This window comes from Myotis brandtii, unplaced genomic scaffold (genome assembly GCF_000412655.1).
Source record: "Myotis brandtii unplaced genomic scaffold, ASM41265v1 scaffold825, whole genome shotgun sequence".
NCBI lineage: Eukaryota > Metazoa > Chordata > Mammalia > Chiroptera > Vespertilionidae > Myotis > Myotis brandtii.
In genome coordinates this window covers 2,905,090-2,927,218 of record NW_005371349.1, presented here as the reverse complement: position 1 = coordinate 2,927,218, position 22,129 = coordinate 2,905,090, and the positions used below count along the sequence as shown (strand labels likewise).

At 59.1% G+C, this 22,129-nt stretch overlaps 2 protein-coding genes across 8 annotated transcripts; one reads left to right on the top strand and one right to left on the bottom strand.

Moving 5' to 3' along the window:
- On the top strand, window positions 1-16,317 carry SLC9A3R1 (solute carrier family 9, subfamily A (NHE3, cation proton antiporter 3), member 3 regulator 1). Of its 3 annotated transcripts, XM_005884358.2 has the most exons (6): window positions 1-32; window positions 10,149-10,310; window positions 11,080-11,233; window positions 14,236-14,276; window positions 15,356-15,445; window positions 15,671-16,317. In XM_005884358.2, the coding sequence occupies exons 2-6, from the start codon at window positions 10,176-10,178 to the stop codon at window positions 15,857-15,859; spliced, it is 609 nt and encodes a 202-aa protein (XP_005884420.2). In that variant the 5' UTR covers window positions 1-32; window positions 10,149-10,175; the 3' UTR covers window positions 15,860-16,317. The 3 variants fall into 3 exon arrangements, with proteins under 3 accessions (XP_005884420.2, XP_014387279.1, XP_014387280.1); XM_014531793.1 differs by lacking the exons at window positions 1-32; window positions 10,149-10,310; window positions 11,080-11,233 and adding an exon at window positions 11,621-12,123 and having other exon boundaries at window positions 14,236-14,282; XM_014531794.1 differs by lacking the exons at window positions 1-32; window positions 10,149-10,310; window positions 11,080-11,233 and adding an exon at window positions 11,634-12,123.
- On the bottom strand, window positions 16,084-22,123 carry NAT9 (N-acetyltransferase 9 (GCN5-related, putative)). 5 transcript variants are annotated; one of them, XR_001360214.1, is made up of 7 exons: window positions 21,424-22,123; window positions 20,458-20,567; window positions 19,794-19,937; window positions 19,146-19,205; window positions 18,822-18,916; window positions 17,643-18,711; window positions 16,084-17,042 (listed from the first exon to the last, which is right to left on the bottom strand). XR_001360214.1 is itself a non-coding variant. In XM_014531798.1 (7 exons), coding segments are annotated over exons 2-7 (534 nt in total). In that variant the 5' UTR covers window positions 21,191-21,312; window positions 21,424-22,123; the 3' UTR covers window positions 17,933-18,588. The 5 variants fall into 5 exon arrangements, 4 of the variants coding, with proteins under 4 accessions (XP_014387284.1, XP_014387281.1, XP_014387282.1 ...); XM_014531798.1 differs by lacking the exon at window positions 16,084-17,042 and adding an exon at window positions 21,189-21,312 and having other exon boundaries at window positions 17,933-18,711; XM_014531795.1 differs by lacking the exon at window positions 16,084-17,042 and having other exon boundaries at window positions 17,933-18,711; window positions 21,424-21,509; window positions 21,876-22,123.
- Between the last annotated feature and the right edge of the window lie 6 nt (window positions 22,124-22,129).

Sequence of the window (22,129 nt, the reverse complement as noted above, 5' to 3'; positions counted from 1 at the left end):
CCCGCGAGTCCGAGAAGAGCCACCCCGAGCGGGTAAGTAGGGGCCCGGGCCGGGCGGCGAGTCTGGAACGGGGCGAGGGGAGGGGGATCAGGGAGAGACCCAGGCGCCCGGACGCCCAGCCCCGCGCCCAGCCTGGTCTTTTTGGAAACTCGATCCTCGAGGGGGAAACTGCTTCCGCCCGCCTACCGGGCGCTCGGGCGGTTGCAGGCTTGGGGCGGCTTCCCACGACCCCCACCCCTTCCCCGCGCTGGGCTGGGACTCTGAGCTTTTCTTGCCACTTGTTCTTTGGCCTTTAGAAGTGAGAGGGAGGGGGGCGGGCGGCCCAGTCCCCTCTTTCCTCTGCTCTGTTGGTGGTGGCTGCTCCGTGTTTGGGGAAACCTCTAATCCCGCCCATCCCGGGGCCGGCTTTTCAGCCACCCGATTCCCAGCCTGCCCAGAGGTGCCAGCTTCTTCCGTGGCCCCAGTGGGTGGTAACTGGAGCTGGGATGAAGCAAGTGGGACCCGCGGAGCCCGGGCGCTGGGAGGAGGGGGAAGGGGTGGCAGGCAGGGCTGTCTCCGCGCCTCCCCTCCAGCCCTGGTATGTGTATCATTAACTTCAGCGGCTGGACTTCATCCTCCTCTTGCAGTCCGGTGTGACTTCTAAGAAAAGAGAGGAAGCCCCACCAACCGTGGGCGCTGTGGGGTGGAGTTCGGGGAGGAGGTGCAGAGGTCTCTGGCGGCTCTGCCTCCTAGGATTTATGATTCTCAGGAATGTGAGGAGTAAGCGCTAGCTGGTATCTGAGCGCGGGAGGGAGGATCTTGGAGGAGAAGGATGGCTGGGGAGGGAGGAGAGGGAGTGGTCGGTGGCCCAGGGCCGTGCAGGGGCCAGCCAGCAGCTTCGGGTAGGGGGTCCTGCCCAGGCATCCGCCTCACTCCAGTCCTGGACAGCAGGAAGTCTGGTTGCTTTTTACCCGTGTTTAGAGTTTCCCAAAACGATCCCAGACTGGGTCAGCTGCAGGATGAGCAGTGGCAACACTGGAGTTGTGCTCAGGCTCTGTCCCCAGAGTCTGAAGGGAAGGCCTTCGGGGTGCTGACTGGCGGGGAGCAGGGCGTGGGCCCATTTGGTGGCTCTCCACCTGGTGGCAGCATGTGGCTCAGGTGTTCCTGGCGCCAGCAGGAGCCTCCCCTGGTCAGAGAAAGGGCACAGTTCAGCCTAAAGGTAGAAGGTGGAGCCAGAGAGGACCAACTGATTCAGTGGAAGTAACGGAAGTGAGGTCACTCAGAGCCCTGTCCAGCGGAGTGGAGTGCCAGGAATGCCAGGGCCACCAGGCTCCCACTTCCTGCCATTACCGAGCAGGCACTGGCAAGGGTGGGGCAGGGGCCAGAGCACCCCAGCCAGGGGTCAACACCAGGGAGTTGGAGCCCATGACCTCTGGTCCCAGGCAGAAATCCATTTTGCTGAGTGCATCGATTTGCCATTCCATTATTTTCTGGACTTTGGCACTCCCACAAGTAACCCGCCACCCCTCATCCCCCACACCCGAAGTTGCATCAGGTCAAGCTCCTCCCACTACCCTTTTGGTTTTGCTGCTGCGTGTGGGAGGGCCTGGGGGGAGGACCTAGCACATGCCTCCCCTCCTCCCCCGTGCCATCTGAAAGGCAGCAGCGCTTGGCTTCCTGCTCTCTGGGTGAGCACAGAACCCCAGTCCCCCGGGCGGTTTGTGTGTACCGTGTTAGGGAGGAGAGCCAGCCCCCGGTCCTGGGGACACCGTCACCAGGCCTCTTGGGGTTTCAGGTCAACAAGCAAATCAGAACTTCCCTGAGCCTTGGTTCTCCCATCTGTAAAATGGGGGCCTTGCATTACAGTGACACCTGTCCTCTAGAATTCTACAAATAACGGAAGTACTCACACCCCTGTGGGATGCTGAATTGAGCTCCTTTAGGCCCAGGCATTGGAATCCGAGCGCTGTGTAGCCACTGCCTGTAGCCTTGGGCACAGCCAGTCAGCACTCTTAAGTCCCTCCAGTGGGAAATTCCCATGAAATCTGGCATGGTGGACTTGAAGGTGACCCGCTCTGTCACTGCAAAAATGTTAATAAACATCGTAAATTATCTTAAGTCCCTCCAGTGGGAAATTCCCATGAAATCTGTGGTGGACTTGAAGGTGACCCGCTCTGTCACCGCAAAAATGTTAATAAACATCGTAAATTATTTTTCCTAAAAGGCCTCTCCATGGGGCTGTTTCGGCCTCTCCATTATCCTCACACGTGGAAAAGCTGTTACTTGGAAAGGGGCCTGGGCGGCAGGGGACATCTGATGGGGAAGACCAGCCTGGGGCGGGAATGAAAGGGCAGAGGGTGAGGGGCCTGTCGCGCTGTGTGGAAGGAGGTGGAGGTGTGCCTCCAGCTCTGCCCCCCTTTGTGGGTGGCTTTCCCCGCCTCCACCCACAGGGATGGGACCTAACCCCCTGGAGCTTGGCGCCTGGCACAGGGACTCACAGCGCGAACGGGCAGGCCTAAGCCAGCGCCACTGTACAGGCGGGGCCACCTCGTAGCCTCCCTAAGCCTCCATTTCCTCTTGTGTAAGTTGGGGGCGACAGCAGCAGCCTCGAAGGGTTGTCGGGATTACTCAAGGGTGTCTGTTAAGCTCAATGCCTGGCACCAAGTGGGTGGTAAACGTTGGTTGTTGGTATGTGAATTAATAAATATTCCACAGCAATTGTTGCCCCATCTATGGGGCAACTAGCCCTGGATCAGCCTCCCTCGTTAGGCAAGTGCAGCTGCAGCCACACCTGGCACGAAGTATGTGCTCAACTAAGGGTGTCGCTCTTATTGGATAATCACATTCCACAGCCTGTCAAAACCTGGCAGCCTTCTCTCCCCACCTCCCTGCTGTGTCCACCCAACCACACCAAGGGTCCAAACTCCCCGCTAGCACATCATGCTGGCTTGGCCTTTGAGCCTTCACACCTGGTCCCCTTCAGCCCCTTCTCCACGAGGCACACTCTCCAAGGCCACATGCTTCCCCAGGAGCCTCTCCCACTCCCTGTCCTTCCTCTGCTATTGCTCTGGACAAACGTGCAGGATTTGAATTCTCTGTTTATGATCCCTATCACGGTGTGGCGAGTCCCCAGGGCAACACCTGCCCTTATTTGTGTTTATGTCCCCGGCATTGTGCCTCGCACAGAGTAGGGAGCGGCTCAATCAAATTTTTTGAATTAGTGAATAAATGCATAACAGCCACCGGCGACCTTTGTCCTAAGTCATCCCATTCCAATACACCTGGGCCTGTTTACGCCTCAAAGCCTCAAACACGCCCAGAGATCGAAATTCCAGAAGAATCTACCCACTCCTTTTTCTTGCCTTCTAGCAGCTTCCATTTTAAAATTAGAAAACCGGAAAGCCTGGGCTTTGGGGTCAGTCCTGCCAGCCCGCTGGCTCTGGGCCCCTCATTGTCCATTGTTCCCTGTGAGCCTCAGCGTCTACGTCTCTGAGATGGGACGCCAGCACCCAGGGTTGCTGAGAGGGTTCAGTGGTGGGGTATGGCTGTGTCAGTGCCCTGCTTGGGGTGGTTTCCACCAGACCTGACCCTGACCCCAGGGGCAAAGATGGTGCAGGCACCCCAGCTAACAAGGTGGGTGGGCGGGCACAAGTATCTGGCAGCCTAGCAACCTCTTCCCCATTTCTGGGGGGACGGAACAGGGTTTGAGCTGCAGGATGTTTGGATGTGAAATGGACAGGGTGTGTGACCTTTTTGTGTGTTGGGTCCTCCTTCTAGGCCATGTTTTGGGGGTCTCTTTCTCCCCTAGGATAGCCCCTGGCTCTTACTTTGAGGGGTGTGTCTTGGAACCCAGCTTGCTCTGACTCCAGTGTCTACCTGCATACCCATTTGGCCACACATTTGGATTGTGCTTGGGGGCCTGACTCTCCAGCTGGTCTGCCCATCACAGTGGTACAGATTCAGGCTGCTTGGACCATCTCCCTGCAAGGGTCCAGGTAGCTGAGCCCTCTGGGCCAGGACTCCCAGGTGCTCCTGTCCCCACAGTGTCCTTCAAGCACCTGATGGAACACCTCCGCCCAGAAAGGGCAGGCTCCTTGGACCCTTCCATCCCTTCTCCTGAGATGGGCTGGGTGGGGAGTCTGGTGACTAAGCCACTACCTTCACCCTCGGGTCCTTAGAATCCACCCTCGCTATCTCTGGGCTGTCCTGAAGTACAAAGGGCTTCCCTGGAGGCTGATCTTGACTATTGGCCTTGGCCTTCCTTAGACCCCTAGGCAATGCTTAGGTTCCTGCCCTAGAAAAAGACAAATGCTACCGATTCCCTGAGGTCCAGGTTCAAGGTGCTGCTATCTGCTGTGCAATTGAGCTCCCATCTCTTCTTGTGCCGTGTTATAAGGTCATGGGTGGGGATCTGGAAGTGTTTGGGGCTGACAGCCAAATGGGTGAGGATCTAAGCAGGCCATTGCCACAGCCACTGGCTACGTGTGGCTCCTAGTACATGAAATGTGCTAGTCCACACTGAGAGGTGCTGTAAGCGTAAATGCCAGATTTTAAAGACCTAGTACAGATAACAAGATGTAAAATAGCCCATGGGTAATCTTTTAAATGGATTGCCTGTTGAAATGATAATATTTTGGATGTGTTGTGTTAAATAAGATATTACAACTCGTTTCTCTTGTTTCTTTTTACTTTTTAATGTAGCCAATAGAAACTTTTTAAATTCCCTATGCTAAAAAACAAAATTCAACCAAGTAAATTTGAAGATCAAATTGGCTCTATTTGGTGATTTATGGTGTCGTGAATACAATACAATTGTATACAGGTGACTTATTATACAAATATACACCTGAAACTGATATAATTTTATTAACCAATGTAACCCCAATAAATTCAACTAATAAAACGACTCGTGAGTTAAAATTCCCTATGCTAAAAAACAAAATTCAACCAAGTAAATTTGAAGATCAAATTGGCTCTATTTGGTGATTTATGGTGTCGTGAATACAATACAATTGTATACAGGTGACTTATTATACAAATATACACCTGAAACTGATATAATTTTATTAACCAATGTAACCTCAATAAATTCAACTAGTAAAACGACTCGTGAGTTGGGCAGCATCCCAATAGCAACTGGACGGCTCACTGAGGGGCTGTACAAAATGGAAGGATTTTATCGGAAGAGGATGCGGCCAAGGAACTATTGGCAAAGGAAAAGAAAGGGTGATTTGGGGCCTGACATCTTAGTTTTGGGAAGGGTTCTAATCCTGCAGATTGCCTCTTCTTTCTATGGGGAGAGGGCCCAGGGGACGGATTACCTTACTGGTGTTTGTCCAGAAAATTCCAGACTGATTGATTAAGATTATATTTCTTGGAGAGGTTGAATCTGCAGTTAGACCAGGTAGTGAGTCGAGGTGTGGTGTCGTGGGTTATTAGCATGAGTGATGCCATATCGGGCCTGTGGAATGTTTTCTTCTTTAACGCCTAGATGACTGGCGTTATATTCCTATTGGATAATGCTGGTCTGGATCTGAGTTTGGAGCCTGCTCTCTCTGAACCTGAGTTTCTTCATCTGTGAAATGAGGGCAATAATACCTTCCTTGCAGGGTTATAATTGAGTTTTAACAAGAAAATACACATAAAGTCCTAGTGCCGTAATAGGCGCATAGTAAGTGCTCAGTAAACAGTATTTCAGTAGAGCTCCAGTTTCACAAGCTCCCGAAGGTTCTTACAAGTAACCTTGTGAGACAGCCCACAGGAGTTAAATCCAGCAGCTTCTCTCAGGGAGGAGGGGGAGGGATCAGGGGTGCTGAAGTGGAGTGCCTGCTGGGCCGCGGGCATGGGGTGGCCAGCCTGGAAGGTGGCCAGCCAGGCAGCAGCCCATGTACCAGCCTGCTCCATCCCAGCCTTGCCCAGCCCTGGGGAGACCTGAGCCAGCCTCTCCCTCAGATGGGTCGCTGGGCAGCACTGGGAGGAAGGAGCCGGAGGGGGGTCTGGCTCAGGGCCCCTACTGGGGGCTGTTGGAGAAGTGGCCGCCACTTAAGCTTATGTCTCCCTCCTGGACCCCACCCTGCTGGGCTCCAGAAAAGTGCCTCTCCACGGAAAAACAGCAGGAAGTTCAGGGTCAAGGGCTAGAAGCAGCTCGCTTTTTGCGAATGGAGGTGTCTAACATTCCTTAGACGGGAGGTCCTGTGGGATGAAGTGGAGCCACTTCAGGGCATGAGGCAGTGGCAGCCAAGCCTCTACCTCCCCCGGGGTGAGGAGAGGATCCATGAGCCTAGACCTGTGGACACTGGCCAGTAGTCTGGGTCCTGGTCACTTCCCAGCCTGCCCCAAGGACAATGCCCGCATGTTCCCCGTCACGCGTCACCCCAGGCAGGGCCAGCTCTCCAACCTGGCTTCCTTGAAGAGCACTGAGCTGCTCCCTGAGCAGCCAGGGTTCCTTAGCCCAGCACACCCTCTGCCTACCCACCAGAACAGCCAGGCCCTTCCCCTGCCCTGTTGGCTGGGGCTCATTTCTCTGTGGGAGGCAGCTGGGCACCATTCTTAGGTGCATAAACAGGAGCCTGGGGCTGGGTGGGGCTGGGGCGGGGATGGGGGGATGGGCAGCCCTGGGAGGTGAGGGTCACCTCTATTGTTCCCCTAGCCACCTGGTAGTCTCCCCTCCTGCAGCCCGCCCCTTGCAGGAAGCTGCCTGGCTGTTCTATATGGGCTCTTCACCATGGCACCGGCCAGGGAGGGGCCAGGCCCAGCGGGGCGTTGGCCCCCCAGCCATCCTCCCCTGGGCCTGATCCCCAGAGACAGTCACTGGGATTAGGGTATCGACTTTCCCCGGCTTTCCAGGTGGCTGCTTGTGGTGCCTATTGAATTCCGTGCCCGCCATCCGCTCCCTGGGCTGCGGGGGTGGAGGTGACTGGGCGGCCACTTGGGGTGGGGCTGGGCTCCCTGGGAGAGAGGAGGGCAGGCCTGGGACAGAATTTGGAGCAGCCGAGAACCTGGTGGCGCCATGAGTCTGGAGGCAGGTCTCCTGGCAGGGTCTTTTCCAGAAAGTGGGTCTCGCGTTTTCTGGAAGTGACTCAGACTCAAGCCGCCCCAGCCCGTTTGCACTGCCCACTGGCCACCATTGCCTCACGCTCCTTCCTCTCGCTTGCGGATCTCTGCCAGTCTCCTCACTGAGCAGATCCTGATTTTTACTGCTGAGCTGTGCTCCCTGAGGCTCTGAACACCCTGAGACCATGTTCCCCTTGTAGTGACCCCCAGCCCGGCTCTGGGCCCCTCAAGCACCAGCACAAGGCTCCCCCTGAACCCCTGGGGCCACACCGCAGGCCGGGGATGGCTTGGACTTGCCATTTCCCCCTCTCCCCAGGCCCTGCCCAGCTCTAACCCAGGACCCACGCCGGGCAGCTGGCCCCTCCCATCTTCTCTTCTCAGGACTGGGCCAGCCCCACGACCCCCAGGGAGGCTGCCCCCAGGGACTCCTGTCAGCACCAGCCTCCACCCAGGATGGGCTGGGCTGACTCAGCAGCTGGCGCTGACACCTCCTGGAGGGGGTGGGGGGAGGGGGGAACAAGTTGGTCTCCGGGAGGAATGCAAGCCTGCAGCTGGCCCTGGGAAGGAGGGTTCGGGATGGGGCTCTGTGGGTGTCCAACACTTCAGAAGGGGTTTCCTGTCCGCCTGCCCAGAGGGCAGTGAGCAGGTCCCTGAGCCCTGTGGCTGGGTCCCTTATTTCTTCCATCCTCGTGGCTCAGTGCGGCCTCCAGCTTTAAGGACAGGTCATCAGGCAAGGCTCAGTAAGGGGAGCCCCAGACACAGGGCCCCGGGCAGCAGTGCCAACCTGGAGAGCACCCACGCTGCCCCCTTCCCCGCCCAGGCCCAGCTCAGGCTGCTCACTGTCCCTGTCATCGCCTATCCCAAGCTCAGGCTTAGCTCTGGCTGCAAGAACCTTTCGCGCACCCGGAAGGAAGGCTGTGGTTTCATCAGCTCCCAGGCCCCTCCCCGCAGAGGCTGCAGGCACCTTGGGGAGAGGACTCCAGTGCTTGTGACCCTGCTGAGGCCCCAGCTCCGGGGTGGGGGCGGAGTGGGGGTGCGCACCTCCCAATCTGAACTTGGGTCTTCAGGTGCCAGCCCAGAGATGGTGGGAAGAACACGGGCTCCAAGTCAGAGACAGGCTTGGGGTTCGGGCTCCTCCCCTGTAAAGCCGTGTGTGACGTCAGGCAGTGGGCATGGCATCTCGAGTCTCAGTTTCCCCATCTTGAAGCTGCGGGTGACCAGCCTGGGCCAGGTTGTTCTGGGAAGGCTCTTTGGAGTGAGGGCAGGTGGGGAGAGGCAGAGACATGGGAGCTGCCCCCTCCCTCCCCACGTTCTCAGGGCCCTGGTGGAGCTGAGCCTGGCTGGGCCGAAAGCTGAGCCTGCCCAGGTGGCGGCAGCTGGTCAGACCTGTTCTGCTTACCTCGCCTGGGGGAGGGCGGCCCACAGCTTTGCGGAGGGATTAGCTTGAGGGGAGAAGAGTTTGTCTTACACCCGGAACCAGATCCCAGATCCCAGAGGGCTGTGCTGGCCGGATAAGCAGGCATCAGCTGGGCATGCTGGTGGGGCCCTGCCACGAGGAATGGGAAGGGATGAGAACTCAGAGAAAGGGGGGCCTGGGCCTCTAGCCCAGATTAGGGTACCCGCAGGCCCAACTGTCAGCCCTCCTTCCTGTCTTGGCCTGTCCACACCCCCCACCAACATCCTGAAGCACAGAAAGATCCGCCCCAGCACTTAACCGGAGGCACAGTCACCCTGAGAGTGAGGGGTGGGGACGGAGCCTCCAGCTGATGGCGCTGCCTCCTGGGCTGGGACAGGTGGCCTGTGAACCCTCCTCACCTCCACTCCCAGCTGCGACTGGGGTTTCAGAGCAACCTGGACCCACCCCCAAGCCCCAGTATCTCACTTCTCACTTTCATTTGACTGCTCGTGAGCGTTCACAACAGTGGGAAAGTCTACTCCGCTCAGGGACTGTACGCTTGTGGGGTGTCCCCTTGTATGTTAAGAGCCTCAGGAAACTGGGGCTCTGAGAAGGAAATCGCTGCCCCAGCTCACACAGTGGGGCAGCTGGAACCTGGGCCAGGGCCTTGACTTCAGCCATTGCTCGTGGCCTGGTGTCCAGGGGCGACCCAGAGCTCATAGGCTGGCTGCTGTGCCCTGCCCCAGGCCTGCGAGTAGGGGGAGAGGGACCCCAAGTCAGCCCTGGTGCTCAGGCTGCAGTGTCCTACCCACCCACACCCGATTCCCTGCATCATGTACACGCCTTCTGGGCTGCAGCCGCGAGCTCAGCTGCCTAAGGCGGCCCGAGGATGGCGGGATGGTCCCAGCTGGGTGTCTGTGCTCATTGGGGACCAGCAGGATCTCTGAGCTTCTGCTCTTCTCTGCTAGACCGGTCTTGGCTCCACCGGTGGGGTTCTTGTCCTGTCCAGGACCCCCGACTGTGCATCCCCCTGGTCTGTGGTCATTGGCCACTCGGCTCCCTTTGGCTGGGCCACTTGGCTTGGCGGGGGAGAGACAGGAGCCTGCGTGAGGAACGGCTTTACTGTAAACATGCCGCCCAGCTTTCAGTAAACACCGGGCCTGCCTCCCTCTGCAGACAGGAGCCTGGATAGGGAGGGGGCCCTGAATAGAAGGGCTGGGCTGAAGGAACCCCTTGTGGCTGCGGCCGTGGCCTGGCCAGGGCCACCTGTGAAGGCACAGGCAGATCTCTTGCACTGAAATGGTTCTCACATCTTATACAGAGGTCAGGGTTCCCCATCCCATGTCAGGTACCCACCTGTCACCCCCCAGGAGGGCCAGCTGAGCCGTTGGTAGGAGGGACAAGGTATCAATCAAAGTGATTAACCATAGAATGTCAAAAGGGGAGGGACTTGAGCTACTCTGTCCCCACTTCTCATTTGCAGAACAGGAAACTGAGGCTTGGAGAGGAGCCTTGTTGCCCAGGGTCACCCAGGCATTTTGCTGCAACACGGGGTCTCCACGCAGTGTTGGGGCCCCGGCCAGCGTTCTCCCCGGTGCAGTGGGATCTCAGCAGATCTGCCTGTTATCAGATCTTCCTGGTGGGAGCTGGCGCCGGGCACAGGCGGGGAGAGTGGGGCCCAGGACACTGGAACGACACGGACTCTGCTTTGTCCCCACAGCGTGAGCTTCGGCCTCGGCTCTGCGCCATGAAGAGGGGTCCCAACGGCTACGGCTTCAACCTGCACAGCGACAAGACCAAGCCAGGCCAGTTCATCCGGTCCGTGGACCCAGACTCGCCCGCCGAGGCCTCGGGGCTCCGGGCTCAGGACCGTATCGTGGAGGTAATGCCTCTCGCCTTCTCCCCAGGCTCCTCCAACCTGGCGACCTCCCCCCAGAGACAGACAGCTCCTGGGGCAGCCATCACACCAGCAGCTCCTTGGTTAGCTCCTGATGCGTAGATGCCGGCGGGAGGGATGGTGGGCGGGCAGGAGGGAAGGAAAGACGGAAAGATGGTGGGTAGGCAAAGGACTGATATCCTCCCTGCCTCCCCTGGGAGCCTCTTCACTGAGCAGACACACTTGGCAGTTCATGATTCACCCATCGATCCAGGTCGACATCCGGGGCCACCCCCAGAGCTTCCTGCGTCCTCCATGCCAGGTGCAGGGATGGAGTGCGAGGGTGAAGTCCTCTCCCAAGTGAGGCTGTTGGGCGGAGAGGAAACGCAAACCAAGGCCTTGGGCAGGTCCCAGAATCTCAGTCTCCGAACCTTAGAGGTTCTCATTTTACACTGAGCAAGCCAGGGCCAGGGCGGGAGGCCGAGGCAGGTCCACTGAGGGGAGCTGGGGCCCACCCAGGCCCCAGGCCTTGCCCGTCGTCTTCCCAGCTGTTTGCTTGGTCTCCCCCGGATATTTTCCTTGGCTTTTCCCATGTGTCCTGCCTCCCATCTGACTATCAAGTGGGAGGACCCCTTGCCTCGTTCAGGACTCTGGGCAAGGGGGGCTCCGAGTCCCTGGATTGCCAACTGGCTGAGGACGAAGAGGACCACTTGTGCCTCCTCGCCTGACGCCCCCAGAACTGAGACCTGTGCTGGTAACCATGCCCCGCCCACAGGTGAACGGCGTCTGCATGGAGGGCAAGCAGCACGGGGATGTGGTGTCTGCCATCAAGGCTGGCGGCGAGGAGACCAAGCTGCTGGTGGTGGACAAGGAGACCGATGAGTTCTTCAAGAAATGCAAAGTGATCCCGTCTCACGAGCACCTGCATGGTGAGCTGGGCGGGGTGGCTGGAGGCCCCCAAGTCAGGGATGTTGGCCAGAGTTCTGGACGTGGCTGGGTCCCAGGTGAGGGTGACAGCTTCCTGCTGCGATGCTCCCTCCCTCTCCTTCCGGGGAGGCCAAGGGGTGTGGGTGGGGAGGGAGGGGGGCGAGCTAGTATCAGCAGGAAGCAGGAATGGGCCTTGGGTGTCTGAGGATGGCATGTGACAGGTAAGCGGGCACAGGGATGGTGAGGTGGGACGGAGCTGCACTAAAGGAAACCCAGCCCCTCACCCCCACCACGTTCTCAGGGCAGGGCTATGCCAGGAAAGGGTTAACTCTGGGGCTGCCGAGGAAACGCAAACCAAGGCCTTGGGCAGGTCCCAGAATCTCAGTCTCCGAACCTTAGAGGTTCTCATTTTACACTGAGCAAGCCAGGGCCAGGGCGGGAGGCCGAGGCAGGTCCACTGAGGGGAGCTGGGGCCCACCCAGGCCCCAGGCCTTGCCCGTCGTCTTCCCAGCTGTTTGCTTGGTCTCCCCCGGATATTTTCCTTGGCTTTTCCCATGTGTCCTGCCTCCCATCTGACTATCAAGTGGGAGGACCCCTTGCCTCGTTCAGGACTCTGGGCAAGGGGGGCTCCGAGTCCCTGGATTGCCAACTGGCTGAGGACGAAGAGGACCACTTGTGCCTCCTCGCCTGACGCCCCCAGAACTGAGACCTGTGCTGGTAACCATGCCCCGCCCACAGGTGAACGGCGTCTGCATGGAGGGCAAGCAGCACGGGGATGTGGTGTCTGCCATCAAGGCTGGCGGCGAGGAGACCAAGCTGCTGGTGGTGGACAAGGAGACCGATGAGTTCTTCAAGAAATGCAAAGTGATCCCGTCTCACGAGCACCTGCATGGTGAGCTGGGCGGGGTGGCTGGAGGCCCCCAAGTCAGGGATGTTGGCCAGAGTTCTGGACGTGGCTGGGTCCCAGGTGAGGGTGACAGCTTCCTGCTGCGATGCTCCCTCCCTCTCCTTCCGGGGAGGCCAAGGGGTGTGGGTGGGGAGGGAGGGGGGCGAGCTAGTATCAGCAGGAAGCAGGGATGGGCCTTGGGTGTCTGAGGATGGCATGTGACAGGTAAGCGGGCACAGGGATGGTGAGGTGGGACGGAGCTGCTGTCCCTGGGCCAGAGCAGCACTAAAGGAAACCCAGCCCCTCACCCCCACCACGTTCTCAGGGCAGGGCTATGCCAGGAAAGGGTTAACTCTGGGGCTGCCGCCTGGTCAGATCAGAGTCCAGTGACAGGGGCCCAGTGCCTCCCCCTCCCTTCTCTCAGGTTGTCTTGGAAACCCAGGCTTGCTGGCTGGAGAGAGCAGTGGGTCCCCCCTTGGTCCCTGGGCCCCTGTCTTCCCCACCCCCCACGGTCACCCTGCCAAGCCTGGCACGGCCCCTTGCCAGAGCCCAAGCTAAGTGGGGGCAGGGCTGCTACGCGGGGCAGGGAGGAGTTAAGCAGCGCTCTGCTCCCTGGTCTGCATTTTCTCCCTGGGAAGATGGCTGGGGGCAGGTCAGGGATAGAACCTCTTTGGTCTTTGCAATGGGCGGCCCCTCCCTGAAGGTGTCAGGGTTCTGTTTGTAAGGGGGGGTTCCACATGAAGAACATGACATAGGCTTAGATCCCTGGCTGGAGGGGCCGACTGGGGAGGCCCCATCCTATCTAGCTCAATCTAGGGTGCTAGGGGTGCTGGAGTCAGGGGTTAGTTGGAAATCCCTAGCAGACTCTGCATGGGAGGTGGGATGCCACCTCCCCCTGTCTCAGTGAGGGGAAACTGAGGCCCAGAGAAGCCCCAGCCTGGCTCTTGGGGACATGGCATGAAGGAGACACAGCAGAGGTCTGGGTTCCTCCCAGCTCCTCAGATTCCTTCCCGGCCTCCTCCAGCACCTTCTCCCCTCAGCGCCAGGTCACCAGCCCGCACCGCCCTCCCTCTCTGTCTGGCTGGGTGGGAGGGGCCCTGAGAACAGGGTGACTGCAGCCCCTGCCCAGAGGACCTGCACTGGGAGAGGTCTCCCCAGTGTCTCTCCTGGTCTCTCCAGAATGGTGTCACCTACCCACTCAGCCTGGGGGCAGTAGGAGTGAGCGTCCCCATGTCCTAACAGTCCCCTGCCAGCCACTGTGGGAAGGCCGAGGGTGTTGGGAGGAAGGAGAGGTGAGAGGCAGGTATGCCTGGCTGCCCAGACTGGGGTCCAGGGTGGGGGTAGGGGATATACACAATGTTAAGCTAAGTTCAGAAGGAATCCGCCCAGGCTGACTAGTCCCCAGAGATGGAGCAGCTCCCCTTGCAGCCACGTGGGGCCTCTGGCCAGACGAGCCCAGTGAGGGTGACCCCAGGCAGCATCTGCTCCCTCTGACCCCTCCGGCCACCTCCCTGTTCCCATTGGCTGGGACACTGCCCTGAGCCCTCCTGTCCTCTCTCCACGCTGGCCAGTAGGCTGAGGCAGGGGCAGCTGGGTGTGGTTCTAGTTCCGTCTCCTAGGAAGCCTTTGGAACATTCGGATTCCTGGGCTGCTTCAGCCCCACTGGACCAGAGGCTCCGGTGCCGGGGCCCAGGAATCTGTGCTCCTAACCAGTTTCCCTGGTGATTCTCAGATGGGCGGCCCGCCCTCTCAGCCCCATCCGGGACAAGGCTTGGCTCAAGCAGCTGATGCTCCATCAGGGGCTCGTGCGATTGGGTTATAGGCAGCGACCAGCACATTCTTTCTCAGGAAAGCGAGTAGAAACCGTCCATGAGCTTTGTGAGGCCTCGAGGGAAGATGGGGTGCGGTAAGAGCAGGTTGTTCTCTGAAACTTGTTACACTCACGCACAGTGTGTGTGCCGGGCCATCAGAGTGGCAGCCGCACTTACAGTGGGGTGCAGCCAAGAGACTGACTAGGGAACGAGCTCTCTCCCAGCCCCACACCTCTCCCGCCTCCACGCTCCACCCGCCCGCGTGCCCAGAGCTTCTGGACTCACCTCTGCTTTTTCCCTTCACTAGGTCCCTTGCCTGAGCCCTTTACCAATGGGGAGATCCAGAAGGTAAAGGTGAACCCCTAACTGCTTCTCTGGCTCCTAGTCTGGGGGCTGCGGGAGGAGGGTGGAAGGGGGTGTGGTTGGGAGGACAGCCAGCTGGCCCCGGTGGGAACTCATTTCCGAGCTACTCCCTCCCGAGTCCACACTATATACCTACCGGTGTGCCCTCGACCCCTGCCTGGGACCAAGGAGAGGCCTGGCGCGCCCCTCTGCACCCCGCCATCCTGGTAACAAGCCCTGCCTCCAAGTCCCCCACACAGAAGAGGCCATTCTTCCCCCCAAGAACAGAGCAGCAGTGTCTGGCCGCCTGCTGCCCGGCTACTTCCAGGCTGGGTTGGAAGAACAAAGCCCCCGCCCCTCCTTCTTCCAGGCAGAAGGGAAGGGAAGGCAGTGGAGGCCGGAGCTGAGATGGCAGGGCCCGGTGCCAGCCCGGCCCCAGGAACCCAGGCAGGGGCTGAGCGCCAAGCTGAAGGCCTGACCAAGGCCTTCACTCTGGGGTAGACTGACCACGGAGCGAGGCTCTCTGCAGGGTCTGCTCAGTCTCCCCTGCCCCAGGGCCTCCTGCTGGGGGACACAGCAGGGGGTGTCCCTGGACCACCTGTCACTCCATTTGGGGTGCAGAATCTCATGCACCTTACTCCTCACTCCTAAGCCCTTTTTAGCTGCTTTGGGGTTAGTTTTAAGATTCCTGGGTCAAGTCCAAGTAATTAGATGGCAACAGGAGATTCAGGGAGCATCACAGGGGTTTCCCACGCCAAGTCGGCCTCCAGTGTCCCCACGCCCCAGGAACCTCTCCTTGGTCACTGGCCCAAAGGCAAGGCCGTCCTGAAGGCCTCACTGGGAGGACTGGGAATGGGCAGTTCAGCTAATCCCCGGAGGGTCCTCCCCTCTGGTCCTGGGAGGAATGTAACAATGGAAGTCCCCTGAGGGCCGCGGGCAGGCTCAGGCCGTGGGCTCGGGTAGATGGCAAGGGCCCAAGTGGAGATTCTCAGACGAGGCACCTGTCTTCCCTGGAATCTCCCTTTCCTGCTCAGGACTTCCCCAACCCACTCCCCGCCAACCCATACCTGTCCTCTCTCTGCCAGGAGAACAGTTATGAAGCCCTGTCTGAGGTGGCCTCCGAGAACCCCAGGCCAGCCCTGGCACGGTCCGCCTCTAGCGATACCAGCGAGGAGGTAGGCCAGCGGGTGGGCAAGGGCGGCACTGGGTTAGTGGCACCCCGTTCTCAGGCCACACTCGTGCCTGGCACACCAGCCTGCCTCGGGGTCACATGCTGAGCCACGTTCTGTTCTTGTGACCTGGCTTCCCTGGGCACTGCCCCAAGGAGCCACCTCCGAGGCTGAGGACCAGGACGCCTCGCCCGGCACTGACTCCCGCTCTGCCTCCCCCTCTTCTTTCAGCTGAACTCCCAAGACAGCCCCAAGAAGCAGGACTCCGCAGCACCCTCATCTACCTCCTCCTCCGACCCCATCCCAGACTTCAACATCTCCCTGGCCGTGGCCAAAGAGAGGGCCCACCAGAAGCGCAGCAACAAACGGGCCCCGCAGATGGACTGGAGCAAGAAAAACGAACTCTTCAGCAATCTCTGAGCGCCTCCTCGCACCACCCAGCAAGCTGGAAGGGCTGGGCCCGTACCCCACCCAACCCCCCCTCCTCCCCACTGACCCCTGAATGGCAAACAAATCAGCACCAGCAGCCCCCTCTTGGCAAATGTGATTCTTCTAGAGAACTGTTGATTGATCAAGGACCGGGATTGCAGCAGCCACAGCATTTCAAGCGCTGTGGGTTGAGTATCTTATTTTTGTTCATTGGATTTTTTTTTTTTTTGAGTTCAGAGTAGAGGGATTTTTGTCTCCTGATTAACATGATTTTCCAGGTTGCTGCATGCAAGACATAGCAGCGGCCTCAGCCTTAGACTTTCTTGTTTCTACTCCCACCACAGAAACCCTGGCAGGTGGGGGAGGGTTTGGCCCCTCCCTGGCCAGCCCTGAACCAGGCACCACCATTGTAAGGAAACTCCACCAGAAATTCAACTGGTTTCTCCAAACCGCCTCGGCCTCTGTCTTCCTTTAGAGCTCTGTCCTCCCGGCCTCAAGAGGTGGCAAACCTGTGTTCCCAGGGTGGCCTCTGGCTGGGAGGGGAGGGCCCTGGGCCTGTCTGTAACTGTCCGCTGGCCCCACCCACCAGTTCCAGGCGCTTCCCCTGGTGGTCAACTTGCATAGGCATGTTCGCCCCAGGAACTAGGGGCCCAGAGCACATGCTGAGGACGCCGAGCCTTCCTGAGTCCAGGAGCTTTGGGGCGTGAACCCGCTGGGGCCTGACTGGGAAAGTGAAAGCTTGCCTTTCATCTTCCCGCCCTCAGCCCATGGGGTGCAGGATTCCCAGGAGTGGCCTGAGCTGGCGCCAAATACGCTCTTATCTGGCCCTGGCCCGGGTTGGAGGGCAGTTCCCAGGCCTAGGCGAAAACAAACGGCCTCCCCGGGCCCCAGGATATGCCATGTGGCAGGTGGGTGCGCGGACTTGCCAAGGGCGAAGTGCCCTGTTCCTCCACAGGAGACCCAGTCCTTTACGTCTCTGGCTCTGGCAGCCACGTCCTGGAGGCCTGCCAGGTGGCCTGAGAGCTGAGGCTGCCGGGCCAGGAGCTTCCAGGGCAGGTGCTCAGAGAGAAGGAAGCGAGTTGGCCCCAGGCAACTCTCCGCCCAACCAGGAAACCTCCGAAGCCAGGCTCCTGGGACTGAGGAGAACAGGGAGACCGTGAGCCAGGGAGGGGGCCTGTGGAGAGAAGAGCTAGTCACTCTGGCCATCTTGGCCTCTTGTTTGGGTTTAGGGCCAAAATCCTTTCACACCCATCGCCCCAGGCCCTGCTCAGCTGGCCTGGCCTGCCCCCAACCCACCCTCGCCTCTAGGCTTTGACCCGATGGAGACCCCACAGGTGGGCAGGCCCGAGGACTGCCCCCCCCCCCAGGTCACCTGCTGGGCCTGTGGAGAGAAGAGCTAGTCACTCTGGCCATCTTGGCCTCTTGTTTGGGTTTAGGGCCAAAATCCTTTCACACCCATCGCCCCAGGCCCTGCTCAGCTGGCCTGGCCTGCCCCCAACCCACCCTCGCCTCTAGGCTTTGACCCGATGGAGACCCCACAGGTGGGCAGGCCCGAGGACTGCCCCCCCAGGTCACCTGCTGGGTGGGGAACCCTAGGGATCTTTGACTGGTTAAGCGAGACCACAGGTGGCTCACAGGGAACGAGTGATGTGGGGCTGGAGGCTGGTATAAAGGGGGCCCCAGCAAGTGGAGTTTCTATCTTGGTTTCAGGCGTGTTTTAGTTCTATTTTTACAGAATCTAAAGCCGCCCGAACTCGCCTGGGCTGTTTCTTACCCTTGAAAATGCCCAGGTACCCTCCGGAGTCTCTTCCACGACTGTTTTGAAACCTGACTGGCTTTCCTTGACGCCACTGCAGATCATGACAGGGAGGGCCGGAGCAGTTAGAAGTCAATGGGTGTCCTCCCTGCTCTGAGGTGGCCAGACCTGGCCCAGCTCTGTTAAGCACAGGTTGTCAGGCAGCCATGCCATCCCGAACCGGTACCTCTGGCGCCCCCTTGTGGCCTTGACAGGTGCAGCAGCTCCCGGAGGTGGAGGGCAGAACACAGGAGGCCTCAAACTCAGCAGAGGGGTGCTGTCCAGCCACGAGGAGCTGGATCCAAAACTAATTTACTCAAAACTGGCTCCAAATAAAAGAAAGGGGGAGCAAGGATTCTCGCCCATTGTCCAAGCCTCCTGTCCAACAGGGCCACCTCATTCGTTTCCTAACCTCTCAGGGCCACACCCAGCCAGCCTGCTTCCATAGGATAACAGAGGACTGAGTTGCCCTGTCGCTCCCATGCTGGAGGGGACAGAAGCTGCAGGAGGCCTCCTGGAAGCTCACCTCCACACAGACTACGGGCAGTGAGGAACGGAAAGCTGGCCGTGCAGTGCACTTTACTCAGGCCAGGGCCTCAGCCCCAGAGTGGCACCGCTGGCTTTCCAGGAAAAGGGAAGTCCGGCCTGTTCACCAGGCCACCCTCACCCCCCGTTGTCATCTCCAGCTCTGCCTCTACCCGGCCTCTTCCTGTGTATTCATGCCGTCCACCCCAGGTTCTCAGAGTCTAAGTCCAGGTTTGGCCGGGAGGAGGGGCTCCCTGGAGTGGCTCAGCCCCACTGCCAGCCAGGGGGAGGCCAAGGCAAGTACTGCCCCGCGTGTGAAGGGCCCTGAAAGGAGATCCCCAGCCTGGAGAGGGTCGGCCCGGTCCGTTCACTTCCTGGTGCAGGGCTCTCAGCCGGGCTCCTAGGACCCATCTCGGTAGGGCTTCTCTTCCACGTGGCTGGTCTGCTCCAGAAGCCACTGCCGCTCCGGCTCACTCATCGTCAGTCTGAGTGTCACCTCCTGGAAGACGCTGCTCATGGCCACCTAGGACAGCCAGACAGATCAGGGCTGGCTAAGCTACAGGCACAGGTTCTAGCACCAGCGGGCCCCAACACCCACACCCAGGCTTCACCTCCGGCCAGCCTCATCCTTACCTGCTCAAAGTGAAGTTTCTGGAACATCCGGATGCTCGGTTCATTTCCTTGCCCAATTTTAGCCTCAAACTTGGTCAGACCTAGCTTGGTCACTCCTCCCAGAGATCAGAAAGGGACAAGCTGCAGGAGGAAGGTCCCTCCAACACCCTCCGCCGCCTCCCCGCCCCCCGCCCCGTCCCAGTGTGCAGTGCAGGCACCTGTCTCCCGTCTTCCCCACTGCCCCGCCTGCACCCTCAGACCTGAAGAAGGCTCACTCCCAACATGCGCTACCCTCGCCTGGGCCCTGGCCAGCTCTCCCCACACTGTCTGCTCTGACTTCCTTACCATAGGACATCATCATGAGCGCCGCCTCGGTGCCAAAGCCCTTGCCCCTGCAGCTGGGCTCTAGGAGAAAACCACAATCATGGACATCATGTGCCAGGCACAACACATACGATCTCATTTAATCCTCACAATTCTACTAAATCCGTAAATATTATTAGCATTCTGCAGATGAGGGACAGAGGCACACAGAAGGGAAATGACTAGCCCAAGGTCTCGGTGTGGAGACGCCCAGCAACCTGACCCCAAAAGCTGACCCTTTAACCTCAACGTGCTGCCTTATGAGGAGTCGCACAGCCTCTTAGGAGAAGGCTAAGGACCAAGAAGGACACAGAAACTGGAGGGGCTCCTGCCACAGCCTGGGAAGATGCTCCAGGGAAGATCAACTATTTTAGAGGATCCCCCAGACCACCCCCAAAATAGGGCAGCGTGAAGTTCGAAGACCCTAAATCCAAAGGTGGAGTTCACACCTACGCATGAGACATGAACAGAGTGACCCGCAGGCTAACAGGGTACCAAGTGGCAGTCTGCCCCAGCCAGGTGCTGGGCTCCCCAATGCCAGAGCCTCCCATTGAGCCCCTGGAGGTCCCTATGCAGCCTCGGCTGCCTTAAGGTTCAGCAGATCCAAGGCCCAGAAGGGAGGAAACGAACCTGCAATCATGACCTCAATCTCCCCCAAGGAGGGGTCCCCTAGATCTGTGAGGAAGAGGTTCACATCCCCCACCATGCAGCTCTCTTCGGTGGTGCCTGGCTGGGCCTGCCACTTCGCTGCGTCCAGCACAATGAAGGTACACTCTAAGGAGGGAGGCCGCAGGGTTATCATCTACACGCCCAGTGAGGCCAGTTTTCCTACCCAAGCCAGAGAACTAGCAGCGTCCCTGAGTCTGACAGGAGAAGGGGGGCCAGAGCTTCCTGCGGCTGATTAAAAAGCCCTAAATCTGCCTCTTGCAGGAAATGATGGCCTTCTCCAAGCAGCAAGTGTATTTTCAGACTGCAGGGGGCTCAAAGAAGAGCAGTAACCACACTGGGCTTGCAGCTAAGGATGTGAGGGGCAGGGCCTCAATTACAACCGCAGCCCAAAATACTTCCTTTAAATCCTTCCAAGCCAGGCCCAGGGAGTGGGGGAGAGGACAAAAGTGTCCGCCACAGGGACCAGCTTCAGTGGGCATCAGAGTGTGAGGGTTGCAAGCACCTTTCAGGCTTTTCACGGGTTTCTATGCCATGAAGGGCTACAGCTGGGGAAGAATGGGAGGGACCCTGGAGGCTGCCTCTGGAGTCAGCCCTCCCACTACCACCCCAGGGTCGCGCTCCTCACTGTCCGCATCTTCCCGCCAGCTGCGCTGCATCGCATACTCCTGCTCCAGGGTCAGAGGCTCGGAGGCTGTCAAACGCTGCAGCTCCTCTGATTTCATCCACTCGTGGTACCTGCAGGGACAGGGACGGCCTTCAGCAGGCAGGACTGATTCAGGGGCACTGGGTCTGACACTGTGAGATGCAGAAACAGGTGGTAGGAAGGAGAACCCCAGAGGGCTAACTCAAGGGCGCAGAGAAGACCCAAGAAAAGGGTTATAGTTGCTCCTAAGGCAGAGGGCCACAGGCATAAGACCTAGAGGCAGGCTAGACCCACAAGAGAACAGCAGGAGGGGTCAGTTCTGTCTGTCCAGTTTCCCATCCTGTCTCTGGGGTCAGTGTGGGGGAGTGGTATAAAGCCAAACATTCCTTGAATTCCTGAGGGGGAGAATATGGCAAGCTGACCGCTGCAAAGAAGGCTGGACAGATCTCCACAAGGAAACCCCAAACAGAAGACTACAAGTAGAGACCACACCCCTACACCACCACCATTCCAGTCTACCAGACTTTGCCAACTGCCCCCCCAAAGAGTCCCACCCTGCAACTCAGACCCGCCTTTCAAAACAGGAGACATCAAACCACCCCCTCAGCTCAGTTTATGACAAGCTGACTTAAGTCTCCACGAACAGAAAATTCACTGGCACCAAAGGAATGTCGCTACTTTACAATCAGGTGAGAAGGCAATTTTTTTCTTACATTTAGTGAACATTAACTAATTCCTTGCTGAGAAGCCAAAAGCTGAGAGGGCGGAAGGGAACAGCGGGGATGGGTGACTTCTTCCAGGGAAGTCAGAGGCCTCTGCTTCACTGTTCACTTTTTCCTGCAGGTAATCACTTTTCACACCCATGCTTCCCCTCCGAGGAAAGAGCCTCTGACATTTGGGCTGCACCTCGGAGAGCCGCCTGGCACCCATGTCAGGTGGCACGGTTACCTGGGCACATGCTCTGCGGTGTAGGGTACCAGCACCACCTTCTTCCCCAGGAGCGAGACGTTCTGATTTAACCTCATGGTCGCAGCCTGCGGGTGGGGAGCGCACAGCCTTCAGGACCCTGAGTTTCCTCCCAGGTAGGGTGGGAGCCCAGGCTCTCAACTCGCTAAATGCCTCCAGGGGCCGAGATGTCAGGAGAGCCTTCCCTTCGAAAGACTGCAGAGAACAGGGGCTCTAAACCCCTTGCGAGAAAGGCGGCCGGTTTGGCTGCAGATGGTGAGACAATCCTTGGCTCGCGCCTTAAAGAGCCAAGACTGAGCTGCCATGCCTGCGGGTTCCTCCCGCCCCACCTCCCAGAACTTCGAAGCCTCCAACCCAAAGCTCCCATCGCTAGCCCAGTCCTGAGACCCCGCCCCAGCCCGGCCCTTAAACCTCCTTCCAATCACCCCACTGGCCTCCGGCCTCGGTCTCCCACTTCCCACGTCAGGTCACCAGGCCACGTCAGGGTAGGCGAACTCACGTTCTCAGCCCCCTCCCCGATGTGCGGGGCTACAGGCTGCTCCCCTGTACCCTCACCCCGGACCCCAGCCACCGGGGTCCCCGGGCGGCCAAGTTCACACCCACTTCCCTCCGACGAAGGCGTCCCTAGAAGAACCTGGGAGCCGCCTCTTGCAACTAGCCCCGCTTCCCCACCCGGCCGCCGGGCGCC

Bases quoted from the DNA above. Each gene is read 5' to 3' on its own strand.
- SLC9A3R1 (XM_005884358.2), top strand. From the start codon at position 10,176: ATGAAGAGGGGTCCCAACGGCTACGGCTTCAACCTGCACAGCGACAAG. The intron at 10,311-11,079 runs GTAATGCCTCTC...CCCCGCCCACAG, and splicing joins CTCAGGACCGTATCGTGGAG to GTGAACGGCGTCTGCATGGA. The intron at 14,277-15,355 runs GTAAAGGTGAAC...TCTCTCTGCCAG, and splicing joins CCAATGGGGAGATCCAGAAG to GAGAACAGTTATGAAGCCCT.
- NAT9 (XM_014531795.1), bottom strand. From the start codon at position 21,500: ATGAGGTTAAATCAGAACGTCTCGCTCCTGGGGAAGAAGGTGGTGCTG. The intron at 19,206-19,793 runs GTTCGTTTCCTC...GTTTTCTCCTAG, and splicing joins GATTGAGGTCATGATTGCAG to AGCCCAGCTGCAGGGGCAAG. The intron at 18,712-18,821 runs GTAAGGATGAGG...TGGCTGTCCTAG, and splicing joins AGAAACTTCACTTTGAGCAG to GTGGCCATGAGCAGCGTCTT.